General features: G+C 41.3%; 1 protein-coding gene across 9 annotated transcripts in view; it reads right to left on the reverse strand.

The window, feature by feature from the left end:
• The window catches only part of LOC123757937 (monocarboxylate transporter 9), a 589,339-nt gene that overhangs the window by 14,350 nt on the left and 555,816 nt on the right, over nt 1–19,173 (reverse strand). For all 9 annotated transcript variants that reach the window (XM_045741953.2, XM_045741907.2, XM_045741970.2 and 6 more), the window contains 2 exons: nt 17,144–17,287; nt 4,454–5,517 (listed from right to left, as the gene is read on the reverse strand). In XM_045741953.2, coding sequence (XP_045597909.2) covers nt 4,454–5,517; nt 17,144–17,287 — 1,208 coding nt within the window. The remainder of the gene's footprint in view (nt 1–4,453; nt 5,518–17,143; nt 17,288–19,173) is intronic.

Below are 19,173 nucleotides of genomic sequence, written 5' to 3' on the forward strand. Positions count from 1 at the left end.
CACGAGCATAGCTCTCATCCTGTAACTACACTTAGGTAATTACCACGAGCATAGCTCTCATCCTGTAACTACACTTAGGTAATTACAACAGAACAATACCGCAAAAGCACAGCACTACTCAGAAACGGGAGCCAGAGTCGAACGAACACCACTCAATACATCATCATCAGAACTGGGGTTGGATGGCCGGCATGGGGGGTCTGGGGGCTCTCCATCCCCCCTCTCGGGGAGAGGGAAGCTGCTCAGTCAGCGGCAGTTATGAAGAAAAAAACCTTATTTCAAGAAAAAAAACTGGTTTGCTTGTTTCTGGATTGGGGGAGTTATACTTGTCAGTTCAGCTTTAGGTAGCAATTTTTAGCCCCATGGAGTTTGTTTTGAGATGCCTACCTTTCTAGGTGCAATCCAGTAGATAGCAGATACAGAATGCTTCCAACCACATGGAGGTTTCTATAGGCCATTGCTCATTGTGCCTCTCTGAGGGGGCCAGGTTCTGGCTTGTAAGCCCCAGTAGGCTAGAACTCCAATTGAATTGACTGATGCCATGGTCTATACATACATACACACACATCAGCCAGGTATAGCTCCGGGAAGCCGGAGGGGCTCTCCACATAAATTCTGTAATTAAACACTTTTTCTGATATGTTCAAAGCACATACATAAGTAAAGAAAAATGCAACTTAATATTTATTCTATATCTAACCCTATTGTGGCAATAAGCAAAAACATTTGCTCCTCAACAAAAATCAATGATTAATGCAATAATGATTGGCTTTTTCCAGGTGGACCACTCAGTAGTTCCCCAATGCTTCAACCCAGAAATATTTGGCCTTGGGAAACACACCAGATTTATGACCTGTGAATATTTACCAGGATCAAAGGAGCAGATTCTGCCCCCTCCCCCCCCCCCACCCCCTGTACCCTCAGTGATAGAAGGAAGCTTGTGGATCAACATATCAAAATACAATAAAAAAAAAGTAAGTATCACTTCAAAACAAGCAAGTGCTTAGACAAATTTGGAATGCCAGTGAGAACAATGCAAACAATGATTACCACAGCATAATATCACTATCTACATACACTTACCCGCCACCAGATGATAGCCCAGATGACCCAAAATCTCAACCAGCCAACTATCGCAAGTTGCCCAAACCCAGATTCTCAAAGGGAAAGAAGGGCAATGGGGTTGGGATTTATTTTTTCTGTTGTGGGAGGAGGGGAGAGGGGTTGAAGATGATGAATGGCCCCACCAGAAAGAGGCATTTGATTACATTTATTGATGGATTTTTGGAAAGGCCCTTCTCAGTAGCTCACAATGATATCTTGCAACAGAGCCTTGGCAAAGGAAGCATCTACTCTAAAAGGAAAATCCACACAAAATAGAACATAGAAAGACAGCCATGGCTGTCTGTCATGGCCAAAAAGCACAGCCACTCTGCACTAGGCCAGAAGCACAAGTAATTATTACCCAAGAGTAGTTACAGGGGTGAGAGCTATGCTTGTGGTGTCCTGTCATCCCAGCACACTCTCTTTCTCTCATGTAATGCTTTAAAAACTACTGATGGTTTTGGCCTCCACCGCATTCTCACTTAACTTGCTCCAACCGTCTACCACTCTGTTTGCGAAAGTTAATTTTCTTATATTTCTTCGGCAGCTTTGTTTAGATCTATGACCTCTTATTCTTGAAGTTCCAGGTGTTGGGAATTCTTCTCTATCAATTTTGTCAATTCCTGACAACTTTGTATGTAGCGAGCATATCGCCTCTTTCTTTTATCTTCTACGTTTAGCATATTTAATGCTTCTACCGTCTTCCCATAGCTCTTGTCTTTCAGTTCTGGGAGCCACTTAATTGCATGTCTTTATATCTTTTCCAGATTGTTGATATGCTTAAGATATCGGCACCATACAACCACTGCATATTCCAGCTTTGGTGTACTGTAATTACCTAAGTATAGTTACAGGATGAGAGCTACGCTCATGGTGTCCCATCTTCTCAATACTCTTTGTAAAATAACACTTTGAAACTACTCATAGTTTTGGCCTCCACCACCTTCTCATTTAACTTGTTCTAACTACCACTCTGCTTGCAAACGAAAACTTTATAATATTCTTTTTGGCACCTTTCTTTCCTAAACTTTAATCTGTGTCCTCTTGTTCTTGAAGTTGCTGGTTTCAGGAATTCCTCTTTGTCAGCTAGGTTGATTCCTATTCTTAATTTGTAAGTGATGATCATATCACCTTTTTCTTCCATTTTTCTAGCTTTGGCATATTTAATGCCTCTAGCCTCTCCTCGTAATGATTGTTTTTCAGTTCTGTTAGTCATTTTGTAGCATGCCTCAGCCCCTTTTCCAGTTTATTGATATGCTTCTTGAGATATGGGCACAATGCTGCATATTCCAATTTTGGTTTCTCAAATATTATGAACAGTTTATGGATGGTGAAATACCAAAGAAAGTTAAAAGCAACTCTGAAGTTGGAAAGGGATGCATACACTCCTTGCACAATGTTCTTTGTGTGTTCCTCTGGTGACAGTTTACTATCCAAAACCATCCCTATATCTCATTCTATATTAGAGTTTTTAAATTACTTTCCACATAATTTATACAGTAAGTTGTGTTATGGTGGGCGGGAGATACACATAATAATTTACACGTGGAAAATATTAGAGGGGCTGGTCCCAAACCTGCACACAAAAATAACATCACATGAGACCAGAAGACATGGCAGGATGTGCAAAATACCCCTTGAAAAGCAGAGGTGCAACAGGTACTCCGAGAGAGAACTCTATCAACATGAGAGGCCCGAGACTGTTCAACACGCTTCCGCTACACATAAGGGGCATAACTGGCAATCCCCTCACAGTGTTCAAGAAAGAACTGGATAAGCACCTCCAAAGGATACCTGATCAACCAAGGAGGCCTGGTCGACGACCGGGCCGCGGGGACGCTAAGCCCCGGAAGCACCTCAAGGTAACCTCAAGGTAGGTAAGGTATGGTCTATTTTCTCCGATTCTATATTCCATTACATGACATTTATTCATGTTGAATTCCATTTGCCACATATCACTGCAAGCACTTGTTTTATCTAGATCTATTTGAAGGGCATGCTAATCGTCTCCGTCTCCTATCTTCCAGAGAAGATAGTATCATCCGCATCATCTTGGTTTCAGCATCCCAGTATCTTAGCATGGAATACTTAGCATCTCAGTATCTTAGTATCATCCACAAACACGTTCATACAATTCTGTATTCCTTCTAGTAGATCATTTATGTAGACGATGAACATTACTAGTGTAGCAACTGAACCCTGTGGTACTCTGCTAATAACACTCCTCCAGTCATATACATTGCTACTAATTACTGCCCTCATCTGTCTGTCAGTTAGAAATTTTTTAATTCATGTCAGAAGTTTCCATGTCACCCCTTCAGCATGTTCCAGTTTCCATAACAAATGTGTGTGGGGTACTCTGTCAAAAGCCCTTTTCAGGTCCAGATACACACAGTCCCCAACCATCTGTTTCCTGTAGAATCTCTGTGGATCTATCATGAAAACCAAGTAGATTTGTTACACATGATCTTCCTGTTCGAGAACCATACTGTCTGTCCGTTATTATGTCATTACTCACCAGGTGTTCTACTCATTTGGTTTTAACTATTTTTTCTAGTATTTTGACTACCACACTTGTTAATGATACATGTGTTTGCATGTTTTTATGTTCTAGAGAAATATATGCAGTAATATAAATTGCGTGAAAATAGGTCAGTGCATTACACAACTGATGATTAGAAAAGTGAGGTCTAAGAGCTGACAGTTTGATCCTGCAGGCACAAATAATACATGCAAGGTCTCATTATTTTTATATTCGAAAGCAACTGCCAATTTTCTAACCACTTGTTGAGTTCATGCAGATCTCTTTCCAAGACCTCAATATCATTTTCACTACCTACTTTACCATAAATCTTAGTTTCATCTGCAAACATGATGTGTTTTGTAGTATTCTCATCTATGTCATTTATGTGTAGCAACTATATTACTCTTAATATAGTTGCTACACATAAATGACAGATTACCTAATATATTACTCCTAATACAATTGTTCCAAGTTCATTAGGAGTAATAAATTATTAGGAGTAATTATTATTAGGAGTAATCTGCAGCTGCCGAGAATATAAAGATTTATAAAGCATTTAACCTCCTAATAACGTTCACAACTTTATTAATAAATTTTTTTTAGTTACTGCAAACATAAATTCACTTCATTACATTCTATTTTACAATGTTATTAAAGTCAAATCTTAATATTTGAAGAGGAGCAAACAATGTTTAATACACAACAGCTTTCAGGGTACAGTACCTTTATGAATTTGTATTAACTTCACTGAGAAAAATTAACATGAACTACAACAATATATTCTTCACTTATAGGACCCAACAAAGAAAAACTTGATTCACTTACCATTCTGCTGACCATGATGCTGAAGGCAGCTATAAGGAATACTGGATGTCTTAATATATGAAGATTTATCATGTCGAATAACTTTGGAAACTTCAATCCACAAATAACAAATGGCTTATGAGATTGTGTACTAGAAATATTTGATATGTAGAAATTACACTTTTGGGTTCTCTCTCTTTCAACATGTAATCTATCTTTAAGTTTCTCAGTCTTAAGTGATAAGGCACTGCCGAACTGATATATGATATCATCATAGTCAAAAATGCTCTCACTAGATGGAGCTGTTATGAAAGAGTCAACACTCTTTGAACTTATAAAGCTCACAGGTCTATTTCTAACTTCATTCTCTCTATTTAGAAATTCTATCCGTTCATTACCAATCTCTTGATCGTAAGTTTCAAAACAATCTTCATCTTCACTTTCTTCTGGTATCTGAGGAAGAATTTCCATACTTCTCTCTATGCTCACAGTTCGAGGTCGCTCTAAATATTCATTTGTTTGTAAAGTATCAGTTAACGGGTTTTTCCACTGTCTAGCGTTACACAGATTTAAAGCATCAGATAAATCACTTTTCACACTATTACACAATGCCAAATCCTGGGTGATATGCATGTCTTCATGGTCACTTTCATCACTTTCATCTCTCTCTGATGCTAAATGTTTGATAACACTGTCATCCTCATATGCATTAACAACATTCTGATCATCTGTCTTTCCAGCGACAACTATTTTGCTTGCAAGAATATCACTTCTTGACTGACTTTGCCCACCATTTTGTTCTACATTTACAGATTGAAAGCCAGCTGTTCTTTTAAGTTTCATATGCCACTCTACTGGTTGGAACAAAAGAGCACCAATGAATGCATGAAGGAGTAATCCAGCCCATAACATGAAAGCTCCTTCTAGTGCATATACTTCTACAAGATAACTGAGCAAAGTTGGCATGGCCATGAATCCTAAAGATCCACCCAGCATTGAGAGTGCATTTGCTGTAACTTTCTTGTAACTAAAGTATTTTTGGCCAATTAGGAAGCCCTGTGGCATAAGTAGTGCATTTCCAAAACCTGTGGAAAAAAATTAGGCACAAGTATTAATTATTAGAAGGGCGTAATAAAATGATAGCTATTTGCATATATCTGTACTGCATGTGTAACTGTGATCAAATTGATAAATTGATTTGATTAATCTTTATACATACAAGGTGCATGAGGGCTTTGTATTAATTTTGGAGAATAAGTATAGAACAAATACACTAATATAAATAACAAACAATAACATGGCATTCCCACTCCAAGCACATTATTTGTTATTGGCCTCACATGCCTGTGAATGCATTGTTCATACTTCTTTCATGCCTCTGTAATCAGTTTTGTGTGCCTTTTGCACTTATTGTTCCTCCAACATACACACACACTATTTATTTATTTATTTATTTATTTATTTATTTATTTATTTATATACAAGAAGTTACATTGGGGGGTTAACAGAGAATAAAGAAAATAAGTTGAATTAACATTCTTGCAAAGCCATTGCACACACAGCGTTTCGGAGCTCCAGTGATTTGTTGCAGAGCAATGCTAGTGCAGGATCTAAAAATCTTGAGGCCTTTTTATAGATTAGGGTTTGTATCTCAGAAGGGTTACTGGATTTAGTTTTAAGTGAGAGGATAATATCAATAATATATGAGTACAGCAGGTAGTTTGCTGGGGACAGAGACTTGGGATATAAGACTTATGACCCCTTAACCATAATAACCTTCTCAAACTCCAACACTAAGAAGTCTGAGGTCATCCCCTCAAGACTTGCAACCTTATCTCTATAACAAGCAGCAGTATGTTTCTGTGAGCGATGCCACTTCGCCCATTCTGCCAATTTGAAGTGGCATTCCGCAGGGTAGTATACCTGGTCCACTCCTTTTTCCTATATACTGTTCTGTGTATCAATGATCTTCCATATACCATGCAACATTTAAAGCAAATTTTGTTAGCTGATGATACAACTTTAATTTTCTCACATGCTAACTCATTTATTCCAAATGACACAGTGAATACTAATTTTTTGTATTTTTTGTTTGGAACGACATCAAGTTCATTTATGGCCTACTGCTAACAAATTAAGCAAATTGACATTGATGAGACATTTTACATAGTGTTTATTTTAACAAGTGCAACAATCAAACTAATCTAAGAATTAACAATACCCAAATTACGAGCATAGTAGAAGGGAAGTTCCTTGGTGTTCACATTGACAAACTAAATTTCTATTGCCGAATACAATATAAAATTAGAAAAGTTTCTATAACCACATTCATTCTCTCCAAAGTCAGATAATATGTTCCTCGCCCTACCCTATTTATTCTATTATTCACTCATTTATCATTATCTTGCCTATGGTATCTGTGTCTGGGGATCTACCACCCTTAATTACCTTTGACCCCAGATTACCCGACAAAAATTAGCAATTAGGACAATAACATATTCCAGTCTCAGACACCACTCTGCTCACTTACTGTAATACATGAATTTGTTAAATATCAAGTCTCTGCACATGCTTCCACGTGTTCTCTATACATGTATCTTCAAAAAAACTGAAATGCAATGCTAATCCACACCTTAAGTGCTTTCTAAGGACTGTGTTTTGACCAGGGTGGTCTATTTGCAGAGAACAATGATTTGAGAATCTAAAGCAAAGAGAATGTTTTGTTAGGTGACTTCCGGGTGTTATGGCACTGCCGGTGACAATCCTTTGAGAATATGTGAACTACTGGCTATGTTCTAGTCCAACCCACAGCTCAAAGTAACCTGCTGTAATAGAACTCACAGTCACCACACAAGGAACAAACAACTCTTTGATATTCCTAGCATGAGTCTCAACCAAAGCAGAAATGCTATGCAAATCTAGGGTCCCAAATTGTGGAATTACCTCCCAAATGTAATTAAAAGCTGCACGTCTCCCAACCAGTTTAAGAAAGATTAAGAAATATATACAGTACTTAATATCATGTAATTAACATTACATAATCAGTATCATGTAACTAATTTCACTTAATTTCCCTTGTTAATTGTATTAATCTTAAATTTTATTTACTAATAATTATATGCTTTCTTCACAATTGTGGGGTTCAGTCCCTGAGCCCATTATGTGCCTCTGTAACCCTTTCCACTACCACCCACAAGATGGGTATGGGGTGCATAATAAATGAACTAAACTAAAAACTTCAATAAGTGTCATTTAATTATTGCATATCATTTATAAAGAGCTTACTCATATATATATTTTTTTTTTTTTTAGATATATAAAAGAGCTGTTACATTCTTGTACAGCCACTAGTACGTGTAGCGTTTCGGGCAAGTTATATAAATAAATAAATGTTTATTTAGGTAAGGTACATACATACAAGAGATTTTACAAAGTTTGTTGGATTAATAGAAGAGCTAGTACATACAATGCCTAAAGCCACTATTAAGCAAAGCGTTTCGGGCAGGAAAAACAATAATGACTAAAGCTTAATACTAATGGGTATAAAGAATAAAATGTGTTGAGAACAAATAAAAATAGAGGTAAAAGAGGGGGGAACATGGCTGAAAAAGCAGCACAAATACAATTACAAAATATTACAGACAATTACATTCAAACAGGGTTGTTTTGAAAAAAAAAAAGACATGGATTGACAACAGAGGGGTAAGGTAGGTTACAGGGAATTTATTAGGTAGTGCTTCGTTTTTATCTTAAACTGGTTGAGAGAGGTACAGTCTTTAACATGGTTGGGAAGGTCATTCCACATTCTGGGTCCCTTGATTTGAAGAGCATTTCTAGTTTGATTAAGTCGTTCTTAAGTTCTTAATCCTATGGTCCCTGGAATATGACCCCCACGAAGAATCGTTTTTTACAACCAAGTTCCCATTTTACTGTTGAGTTAAACAGAGGCTACAGTTAAGGATTTGCGCCCAGTAAATCCTCCCCGGCCAGGATACAAACCCAGGCCAAAGCACTCGCGGAACGCCAGGCGGGAATCTTACCACTACATCACGGAGACTTGTGTTCTTTATGAATCCTTGTGTATTTGTAAGTCTTGGCCCTATTGAACTTAAATTATACTATATTACTCTATGTTATGCCCCAGTTGCTTTTCTAAATTACACTTTACATTAATAACAAAATGGAACTATGTACTAATGTTGGGGGGGATGCCAGAAGGTCGGCCATCTTGGCGCGCAGACTGAACACTCCTGGCTGGACTTTCTTTCCCACACCTCATCTGGAGCTCATCTTTGAATTCAGCTGGCTTCTTTGAGCCAGTGTGTGCTCACTGCAGCTGCCCGGGGGCTCACAGCACCGGAGAGAAGCCGGAGCCTCCCTAATGGACGCCTCCCCAAGCGGGGGCGCTATGGATGTTGACAGCAAGTCCCAGAGAGGAAAATGTCTGCTGGAAAATGAGTCGGCTGATGCTGCCCCAGAGCGAGATGCTCAGAGGATGTCTTTGCCTTCAGAAGACCTTCCTCTTGTGGTACCTCATTCCTCATTTGTGGTTGTCCTAATCCAGTCAGAATCAGGTCAATGCGTGTTTGCAAATCCTCATACCTTAGGTGCAGCAATTGAGGCTTCAGTATTGTGGCCACATTGCCTGCCCAAGACCATGCGTACCCTGGGTAGGGGTGCAGCACTGAAGCTACACATCAGAAAGGAGGCTCTATCACACACCCGTGTATCCGACATTATTAAGTTGGGGGATTGGCCTGTCAGGTGCCGACAGGTACTGTCGCAGGAGGAGTTGTCTCGGGCCCGGTATGGGAAGATTGGCCCAATTGACCAGTGTGTTGATGCGGATGACATCCAGGCCACTCTGCATGTGTTAGGGGGTGCATCGGCGGGATTATTGGAAGCTACCAGGATTCGCGGAGCAGCAGGGCCGACATCCATGGTCCGTGTAAAGTTCGATGGGCCCCTCCCTGACCAGGTGGCACTACACAGGACCTTATATCAGGTCCAGCCCTATAACTTCCCTGTGTTATGATGTTACGCTTGTCATCTATTGGGCCACAGTCGCCTCACCTGCCGTAATGCAGCACGCTGTGCAAACTGTGGCAAAACAGGCCATACAGACAAGATAACAGTGGGTGCTCTGATGCACCTTGCTGTCTTTTATGCCATGGCCATCGAAAGGTTACATCCAAAAGTTGCCCTGTATATCTTGAGGCCCTCCAGTTGGACATAGATCATAAAACAGCAGGGACCCCTCGACATAAGCTGTTCCAGAGGTTGCGCACCCTCAATCAACCTATCGCTTCTTCTCGCCTCCAGGTTCCCCCCTGGTCGGGCCTCTTCACAAGTAGGAACTAGCAGACGCTCTTGCCTATCCCAGTCACATGCCTCATACACCAAGGTTGCTAATCGATTTTCCCTCCTGGGTAGCCTTGACATGGACAAACTCATCCACGGACACAGACATGGACCTGGCACTTGTCACCCTCCTGCCTCTCCTCAAAGAAGCCAACACCGGTGTCGTCAACACACCCATCAATCAAGAGGTACTGCTCCAACAGATAGCCCTGATGATCCTCTGTTCCCCAGGCACTTTCCTAGGGGATTGTGACACCGGTGGAACATGAGGCCCAGCGTGAAGCACCCACCAGTCGCAGGCACCGTCAATAGAGTTCACAAGCCGATCACCGCTTCCGTCAGGCAGAGAGAAGCATTGATCAACAGCCTTTGGATTGGGCTGTCATTGATACCACACATTTTACTTACTTTGTATGAGGGTTTTATGGCTCTTTCTAGTGGTTTCCCTTTTGGAGACGTCTGTGCACAGGTGAACAAAAAGTTAGCTGTTGTATTTCAGGAATAATGGCGCCCCATCCTGAGAATACTGTGGTGTTTTGGAATCCCCGTTCCCTTTTTAAGAAGACGCAAATTCTAAGCAATTTTATCGCCAGCGCACCACCGTTGATCGTGGGACTCTGTGAGACTTGGCTTACTGACGACCTTTCCTTCACGGTGCCAGGGTATTCGGTCTATAGACAAGATCGGCAAGTACAGGGTGGAGGGGGACTTGCCCTCTTGGACAGGGACTCGGTTCCGAGCTCCTTGCTCTGGATTCACTCCTTCCCGGGTGGGCATTTAGAGTTCATGGCAGTGAAGGTGGCCCTCTCCCATGGGTGGGGCACTTTGGAGTACTGTATAACCCCTGTCTACCGATAATGAAGAAGGAACTAGAACACTAGTTTGGTCAGATCACAGACACCAGCCTCGTCATGGGTGACTTTAATGCTCGGCACTCATCATGGCAACCTATGCTATCAGGTCGCCACCACAACATGGCTGGCCAAGCCCTGTTTCAGTTTCTCCTCGACTCCCCAGATCTTTCCTTACTGATGCCGCCAGATTTGAGAACCCAGATAGACCCCGCTCAATGGCCATACTTCAACGCTCGATCTTTGCATTGAAAGAGGCCCCTTCACGATGGCGCAGATATGGACCGGGCCGTACCTGGGTAGTGATCACCTGCCCATCATTATCTCCGGGGGCACTGTTCGTCCTGCTCTGATCACCCAAAAATCCAAGTGGATCTTCTCGGAGAAGGGGTGGCTTGGCTATGAGGGGGGATGACTGGTCGACCCTTCCCCCAGTTACTACAGATCTGCATGGGTCAGCAGATGCTCTCTCAGAGTCCCTCTTCAGTGTAGGCTCTCGGCATTTCAGGAGGATTAGTGGCCAGATCACCAATCCTTCCCACCGTGGGGCACTGTGGTGGACCCCTGAATGTCGGCAGGCAATACCGGACCGGCGACGTGCGTGGAATTCGTGGCAGCGCACTCTACTCCATTGAAGCGGCAGACCTTCCGCAGAGCGGACGCCAGGTGTAGACGAACAGTCCTCCTTGCCAAACGTAAGGCCTGGGCTGATTACTGTGCCTCTCTCCGATTTGACTCCTTTGTGCGGGAGCCTGGGCCTTTGTTCGCAAGATGACAGGTACTCCCAGCCTACCATCCCACTCAGAGACCTCAGTGGTAATGGGGGCCTGAGGGAAGTACAAATAGCCGAACTTTTGGCTGACCACTTTGAGGATGTTTACCGTTCCCCGCTTCTTTCTGTGAGTTCCATAGGATGGGGCTCCTAACAGGGTATAGGACTAGCTCAGGATCTGGATCGTCCATTTACATCTGTTGAGCTGGAGGACACACTGTCACTCTCTAGGTTGGGCACTATGCCAGGGATAGACAACCTTCCATATGAATTTGTTCGGAGTGTTGGAAATTTCCAACACCGAATACAACACTGTTGTATTCTCATTACTTATTACTAACTCTACTAATTATTGTAGTAAGTAAAATTAACACCACGTAGAATTCTCATGTACTAATAATTTCATCTGTGCAGTAGGCTAGAATTCTCACGTCATCCGACGCCAGTATTGCGTCAGATTTCCTTACAATAAACACATTATATCCAATGTATCTGAGAATTAAATTCGATTCTCTATAACCAAGGCATTCTGTATGATAACTAATTACAGATAAATTGACTTCCAACTAAGAGCCGAATAGAGCGTTGGAGTCATAGCGATTATCGAGTAATAAAAGTTAACGTCACGAGTGAATGCCATGGGGAGACATTAATTCCTCTCCCTTATATGTTTACTATCACTAAATTGGCAAATAATAATATTTCCCTCTTCTAAATAATAAACCCGTCCAGTCTCCAACATTTCAAGCGTAAAAGCGAGAAATACTAATATTCATGACAATAATTTGTCTAATGAACGCGGGACGCGGCGTGGGTAGAGGAGGCTTGCCAGTACACGTGGAAAGAAGCTCTGAGGCAGACCTACCCGTATCGTACTCACGAGGAGACGCCATAGCCCAGCCAACAGGGTAGACGTTATCCATCCTCAGATGAAAGTCGCCACTGTGAGGCGTGAACAACCTTGCAGATAATATCTTCAACTGGTGCTGGTGTAACTTAAGGAACCTTTTTAATCTGGTTCCTGACTACACGTGACCGGCCAGTGAAGCGCGCCATTATCCAGGATAGGCTGACGCCAGAGCCTGGGGACGCGAATTTCGGCAATCTTAAAACTTATACAGTGCCCATATTAGCTAAGTATCTTATCTTTATTTGATGCATCTGGTAAAGTGTAGTGTAGTAGCTGGGTGATTGACCGTGACGACGCATGGTAACACCAAACCACAGGTGATTGCTTATTATCACCTGTAATTCTTAAATTCTTGAATATAGAGATTCAGTAGTTTAATTAGTTGCTACTGTAAATATTTGTCTTGCAGCACGTGAGAAGAATTCTCCCTGCCGCCTTCTCCCATGTTAATCCATCCCATTCGTCAGCCAGCCGAGCCCAGGGAATTAGAGGAAGCGTCGTGGCTTACATAAAGGAATCGTCTTTAAGCTAAGATTCTTTGTATTCATTCATGAACTTTCTGAATTACTTACATGCAGAATTCCTCAGGATTAACATGTGTTTATTGTGATTATCATTATTATACTCATAATCTATGTTCCCATTCATAGTAATGATATTGGTTTCACTATAATTCATAGGATTAGATTATTATAATTTGGATTAGTGAACGAACCACACTAGTTCCTGGACGTACTGACTTCCAGTAATAACCCCCCAATGTAGGTGTTTGAGGGTTTGATTCTTTTAATTATACAGCCCATTAATTATTTCTATGATCATATTCTCTAGTATTTTATCCATAGTTACTGGTTCATCTAGGAATTATCTAATGATCAGAAATTCTCAGTTTCCCTCTTTACTATAAAAGCGGGTGGTCCTTCGTAATTTAATTTACTACATTAATATTTAAATAATCAGATTCAAGCCCCAAATGTCCCACACGGAGGGCACCCAGGATCCTTCAATCCCAACTCCTTCACTTCTATAATGCCTGCTGGTCCTCTTGTGTCTTCCCTGACCCATGGAAACTCGCCATTCTTCTACCATTGGCCAAGTCAGGGAAGGATCCATCTGTCCCGAGTTCATATCGGCCCATAAGTCTGCTTCCATGTCTCGGGGAAACTGATGGAACGTCTTGTTCATACTCGGCTACAATGGGTGGTGGAAATCTCAGGTCTCCTACCTGAGGGTAGGAGTGGATTTTGACCGGGAAGAAGCATGATAGACTGCCTCCTCTTCTTGGAACATCGAATAATGGACACTTATTGCTGGAAAAAGAGTGCCCCTTGCCGCATTCTTCAGCATCAAGAGTGCATTTGACTCTGCGTCTCATTCTGCTGTCCTCCAGAGTCTGGCTCGACTAGGTCTCTTGGGTACGACGCTGAGGTAGTTCCAAAACTATCTACAGGGCCGCTCAATCAAAGTGGAGGTTGGTGGAGTCATCTCCACGTCCCGCCCTCTCTCGCGTGGTGTCCCCCAGGGAGCGATTCTCAGCCCGCTATTATTCTCTATTCTTCTGTCTGATCTCTCGGTATTCCGGGGGATCCAGGTTTTAGCCTATGCCGATGACGTAACCCTCATGGTGGATGGTGCCACTCTCCTGGAGGCACAAGGCTCCCTGCCAAACTCCGTGACTGTGTTCTCTGCAATTGTGCTGCGGAAGGGGCTCGCCATTAACCCGGTGAAAAGTTGCGTCATGAGCTTCTCCTGGACCCGCTTGCCAGACCAGCCAGTGGTGACCGTCGGGGGCTGTCGTCTCCCGATCACTACAGAACACAGATGGCTGGGGGGTCGTTCTAGACGGCCCTCGGCTGACGTGGAGGCATCACGTGTATTACCTTTGGGCATCATGCCTTCGTTGTATGAACATCATGAAATGGCTCTCTGGTGCGGCATGAGGGGCTTCACGGGTGTCTCTCCTAGCTCTCTGTAAGGCCTTCATTCGTAGCAAGATCATGTATGTGAGAAGTCTATGGCTCAGCAGCATCATCGGTGTTGGCAAGGTTGGATCCCATTCAAAATGGTGCCCTTCGCTCAGCGCTGGAAGCTGTGCCCTCCTTGCCAGTCCTCTCTCTTCATGCCGAGTCGAGGTTATGGCCCCCTGCGTTTTGAACATCTCCTCACCCTCTGTCGCCGGCTTCAGTGGATAGTGCGTCTCCCTGCTACCCATCCACTTACTCACCTGCAGCTTAAGGCTAACTGGTGGAATGTGCAAGCTGGACACTCCAGACGCCGTCAGTTGCCTTTCGTCATCTGGGCCTTGGATGCATATTCACAGTTTTCCCTTCCTGTCCCTGTACTCACCCCTGGATCGATCATCTCACCGGTGCCTCCGTGGGCAGAAGAGCTCATCCGAGTTTCTGTGGACGTTTCCAAGCCTCCTCGTTGGAAGAGGGATTTAGAGGGTCTGGCCCCTTTAATTTTTGCAGACCTACGAGCCTCCTTATACTCTGGATACTTGGAAGTTTACACGGATGGGTTCCGCAAAGATCAGCCACCATCCACATCTGCAGCAGCATACTTTGCTCCTTTTTCCTTCTGTCAGTCGTAGAAACTCTCCCCTGCTCATTTGTGCCTGGCCGGGGAACTGTTTGCAATCTTACTAGCCTTATGACTACTTCGACAAGTTTCAGGGCCCTCTGCGGTCGTTTTCTATGCGGACTCGGTTACAGCTCTACATCTGATATCATCTCGGCGTCAACAAGTCCATCTTCATACTGTGTCACAGATTCATGGAGAACTGCTGTCATACTCTGGTACTCCGGGTTGGTCGATTTATCTCCAATGGGTTCCGTCACATGTCGGTATTAATGGCAATGAGGTGGTCGACGCAGCAGCAGGGATGGCGCATGCTCTCCATGACTCTACAAATGTGCCTCTGGACCTTTCCGAAATTCTCCCGCAACTCCGGGCAGCTTGCCTCGCGAGTTGTGAGGCAATGATGGAGCCAGCACTCGGGTCCTCCTCTCTGGCGGGTCTCCGGATTGGGCACGCCTGCCTGGCTGCACATCTCTATCTACAGCTGGTAGATTCCCCCATACTGCCAGTGGTGTCCGATCCAGGAGGATACAGTGGAACACCTTCACTGCCCTCAATTTCATAGCGCTCACGTCAGACTACAGAGTGCCATTCTTAGGCTGAATATTCCCCGCCTCACAGTTCCCGTTCTCCTTGGCGGGGCAGGTGAAAGAGACGAAGACGTCCGTCATGACATCCTTCACCATACTTTCCGCTTCATCCGTCATGTCCGTGGCCTGAAGAGACTGTATAATATGTGGCCTGAGAAGATTGTAGTCTATGACCTGAAAAGACTATAGGGACCCCATCCCTCCGCTATTTCTCGGTATCGGGCAGCCAGGGCACATCCGATCCCACAATTTTCGTCGCCCCTAAATCAACACAACAACAACAACTACTAATGTAAATAAACTATATACTGTACCATTACTAGAACTGCTGACCCCATAATGTAATAGTCTATGCTTATCATCACTAAGTGTCACCTTTTAATTGTATACATGAATTTACCAGAGAACCACTAACACTAGTGGCTTTGACAAGGACAGTAAGCCAGCAGCTTATCGAAGGTCCGGCATTTACCTTGTTACATTTATTATTTTTCTTGAACTCTCTCATTTTTGTTAGCTTACTTCCTTTTTTAGTACAGTATTAAGTGTTTACTCATTCACACCTTTAAATACTTTTTTTTTAATTATTTGAAGTTTTGCCCAAAACACTTTACGTAATAGAGGCTTCATTAGTATGTGAAGCTCTTGTCCCCACAATTTTACATTACTCTTATGGGCTTTGTACATGAATTCTTTTGAATAAAAAATTTGAGGTCTTCTTGAAGGACATGACAATTGTCAAAATTTCTTATCTTCCCTAGTACCTTGGTATCATTAGCAAACATATTCATATAATTTTGCATTCTTTCTAGTAGACTGTTTATATAGACAATGAATATTACTGGTACTAGAACTGAACCCTGTGGTAACTACAGTAGTAACATTTCTTCAGTCATAATTTGCCTCTAATTCATCCTATCCTCAGGGAGAAAACATGCTCATGGGAATGGATTGAGAATGACTACATAATTAGTGATATTATCTACTCTTTATCCATGATTAGGTTAGGTTAAGGTTTGGTTAGATTTCATTACATTTGGTTATGATAATACAGTATATTAGCAACAATAATAAAAAATATGGCATTTGAAAATTATTCGAGTGTAGCTGGGAATTCAGTTTACAGAAAACCAAATTCAAGCATTTTCAGCATATACTTATATTTTAAACCAATGATTTATAATACAATAAAGGTATAACTTGTGACTAATCTGTTTAGGATAAATGTTTACTTGCAAGTTTATATGTAAACTATTACTTGAACTGTACTAAGCTTTCAGACTATCACAAATATCTAGATAACTATCCAGGTGGTTTGAGGGTTGGGGGGGGGGTATATAGTTTCTCATCATAATAGATTTGCTCTGAGGATGGGCTGCTAATTACTGCCCCTCATTTTTATGTTAGAATTTTTTTCATCTATGTTAGCAGTCTCCTTGTCACCCCTCCAATATGGTCCAGTTTCTGTAAAAACCTCATGAGAGAATGTCAATTTTTTTTTTTTTTTTTTTTAGGTCCAGATAAATGCAGTCAACCCAACCATCTCTTTCCTACAACACCTCTGGGATTCCACTAACAAAACTGTAGATACAGATTAAATTACACAAAAACTTTATAAACATGAAACACAAACAGGTAGCAACAGACCTGCCAGCCCTCCAAAGCAAATGTAGAACCAAATAAGGCTTCTGTTGAATGAACACAAGAGAATTGCCAGAGAGGTAATAGTCACACCAACTGTGGCAAGGCATCGGTAACTGTAGAAATGGCTCAGGCCCGCTGATAATGGAGCTGTAAAGGACAAACATTAAATTAAGGCTTAGTATGGATTTCATATAAAGGGTTATATGATAGTAAATGTTCTAAGAATAGTTGATATGCAACAATTTAAGATTCTAACAAACTGGAATTCCAATTCCTGTGTCTAGGTTTAAACCAAAAAGTTTATGACCTAAAACTCAAAACCTCATCTAGCATATCCATCGTTTATTAATTCTCATCTAACCAATAATAGCTAGATACCTGAATTTACTTGTGGGCCACTATCACTAGTGGCCTTGACGAGGACAGAAAGCCGGCGGCTTGTCGAAGGCTCGGTCAATTGCCTTTTTTATCTTTAAAACTTAACGGTTTGGGCATTTACGGCTTCGGCGTGTAGGCTGTTTCACGAGTTTATAACCCTGTAGGTGAAAAAGCCCCTCCTATTCTCAGTCCTACATTGTGGCTTGAGCTTGAAACCATTGCTCCTTGTTTGTGTTACACCTGACCTTGTGAAGAAATTGTTCAGATCAACATCTTCCAAATTGTTCAGTATTTTAAAGGTTTCAATGAGATCCACCCTGTCATGCCTGGTTCACAGTGTTGTTAGCCTTGAGGCCCTCACCCTTTCCTGATATACATTTCATATTAATTACACTGAAATATATCTTCCATGACACAACGCAAATTTTCATTTTTAACATAACTAATCTTAGAAGCAGAAAATATGTAACTAATATTTCTGTTTTATAACAAATATATACCAACTCAGAAAATTTAATAGACAACAGTTATCTGATTAATTATATTAATGTATATCTAAATAATAAATAAAGGTAGTACGAATATTTTCAGTAATGTTATACTGTACTCCAATAAATTTTAAACTCAATTCATTCATTATTTAAAGTTATGATTGAAATGTTGCACATAATTAGATTATATACAAATATTGTGTCTATTAAGTATCTACAGTAATCTGTTCCTTTGTAATTCTTAATATTACTTTACATTATTATTTAAATTATCCAAATGACAAAATTCATAAGGAGCAACTCAGAACATTTTAACCCCTAAAACTCATAAATAATAAACATTATTAATTATTAATTATAACAATATTAGTAAATTAATAATAATTATGATAATCGTAATTAATAATAATAATAAATAATACAGTAATAATAATAATAATAATAATAATACAGTAATAATAATAATAATAATAATAATAATAATAATAATACAGAGTGATCACACAATCGTGATTGCATAAATGAGAAAATCTATAGGTGGTGATGATAGTTCGAATCTATGTGGTTGATGATACCACGCACACGCTCAAGCCTCAGGAAATCTTTGTAGAAGAAAGTAGAAGCCTCAGGAAATCCTTGTGTGTTCAGTAGAACTCCAGGTTGCAAACCTTATACCATATCGTGGTCTAGTTGCTAGAGTGTGTGCCTGGGAACACCCACCGCATAGGTTCGAACCCCTCATCACAGCTCCTATGGATTTTCTCAATAATATTAATACAGTAATGATAATTAATAAAAAATTAATAATAATTAATAAATCATTTATTGATCTATTTATATAAACAAGTGCTTACATTCTTGTAAAGCCACTAGCACGCATAGCGTTTTGGGCAGGCCCTTAATACAGTAATCCTAATTTTCCACGGAATACGACCCACCAAATCATTTAACAAATAGGTACCCATTCACTGTTTGGTGAACAGAGGCTACAGTTAAGGATAGGCGCCCAGTAAATCCTCCTCGGCCAGGATACAAACCCAGGTCAAAGCACTTGCGAAACGTCCTGCGAGCTGCTACGACTACGCCATGGGGTCTATAATATAACAGCAGACCTTGTCTGTGGTATAATCACTGACAAAACAACTGATCACTATCCTACCTTCC

This window comes from Procambarus clarkii, chromosome 22 (assembly GCF_040958095.1).
Source record: "Procambarus clarkii isolate CNS0578487 chromosome 22, FALCON_Pclarkii_2.0, whole genome shotgun sequence".
NCBI lineage: Eukaryota > Metazoa > Arthropoda > Malacostraca > Decapoda > Cambaridae > Procambarus > Procambarus clarkii.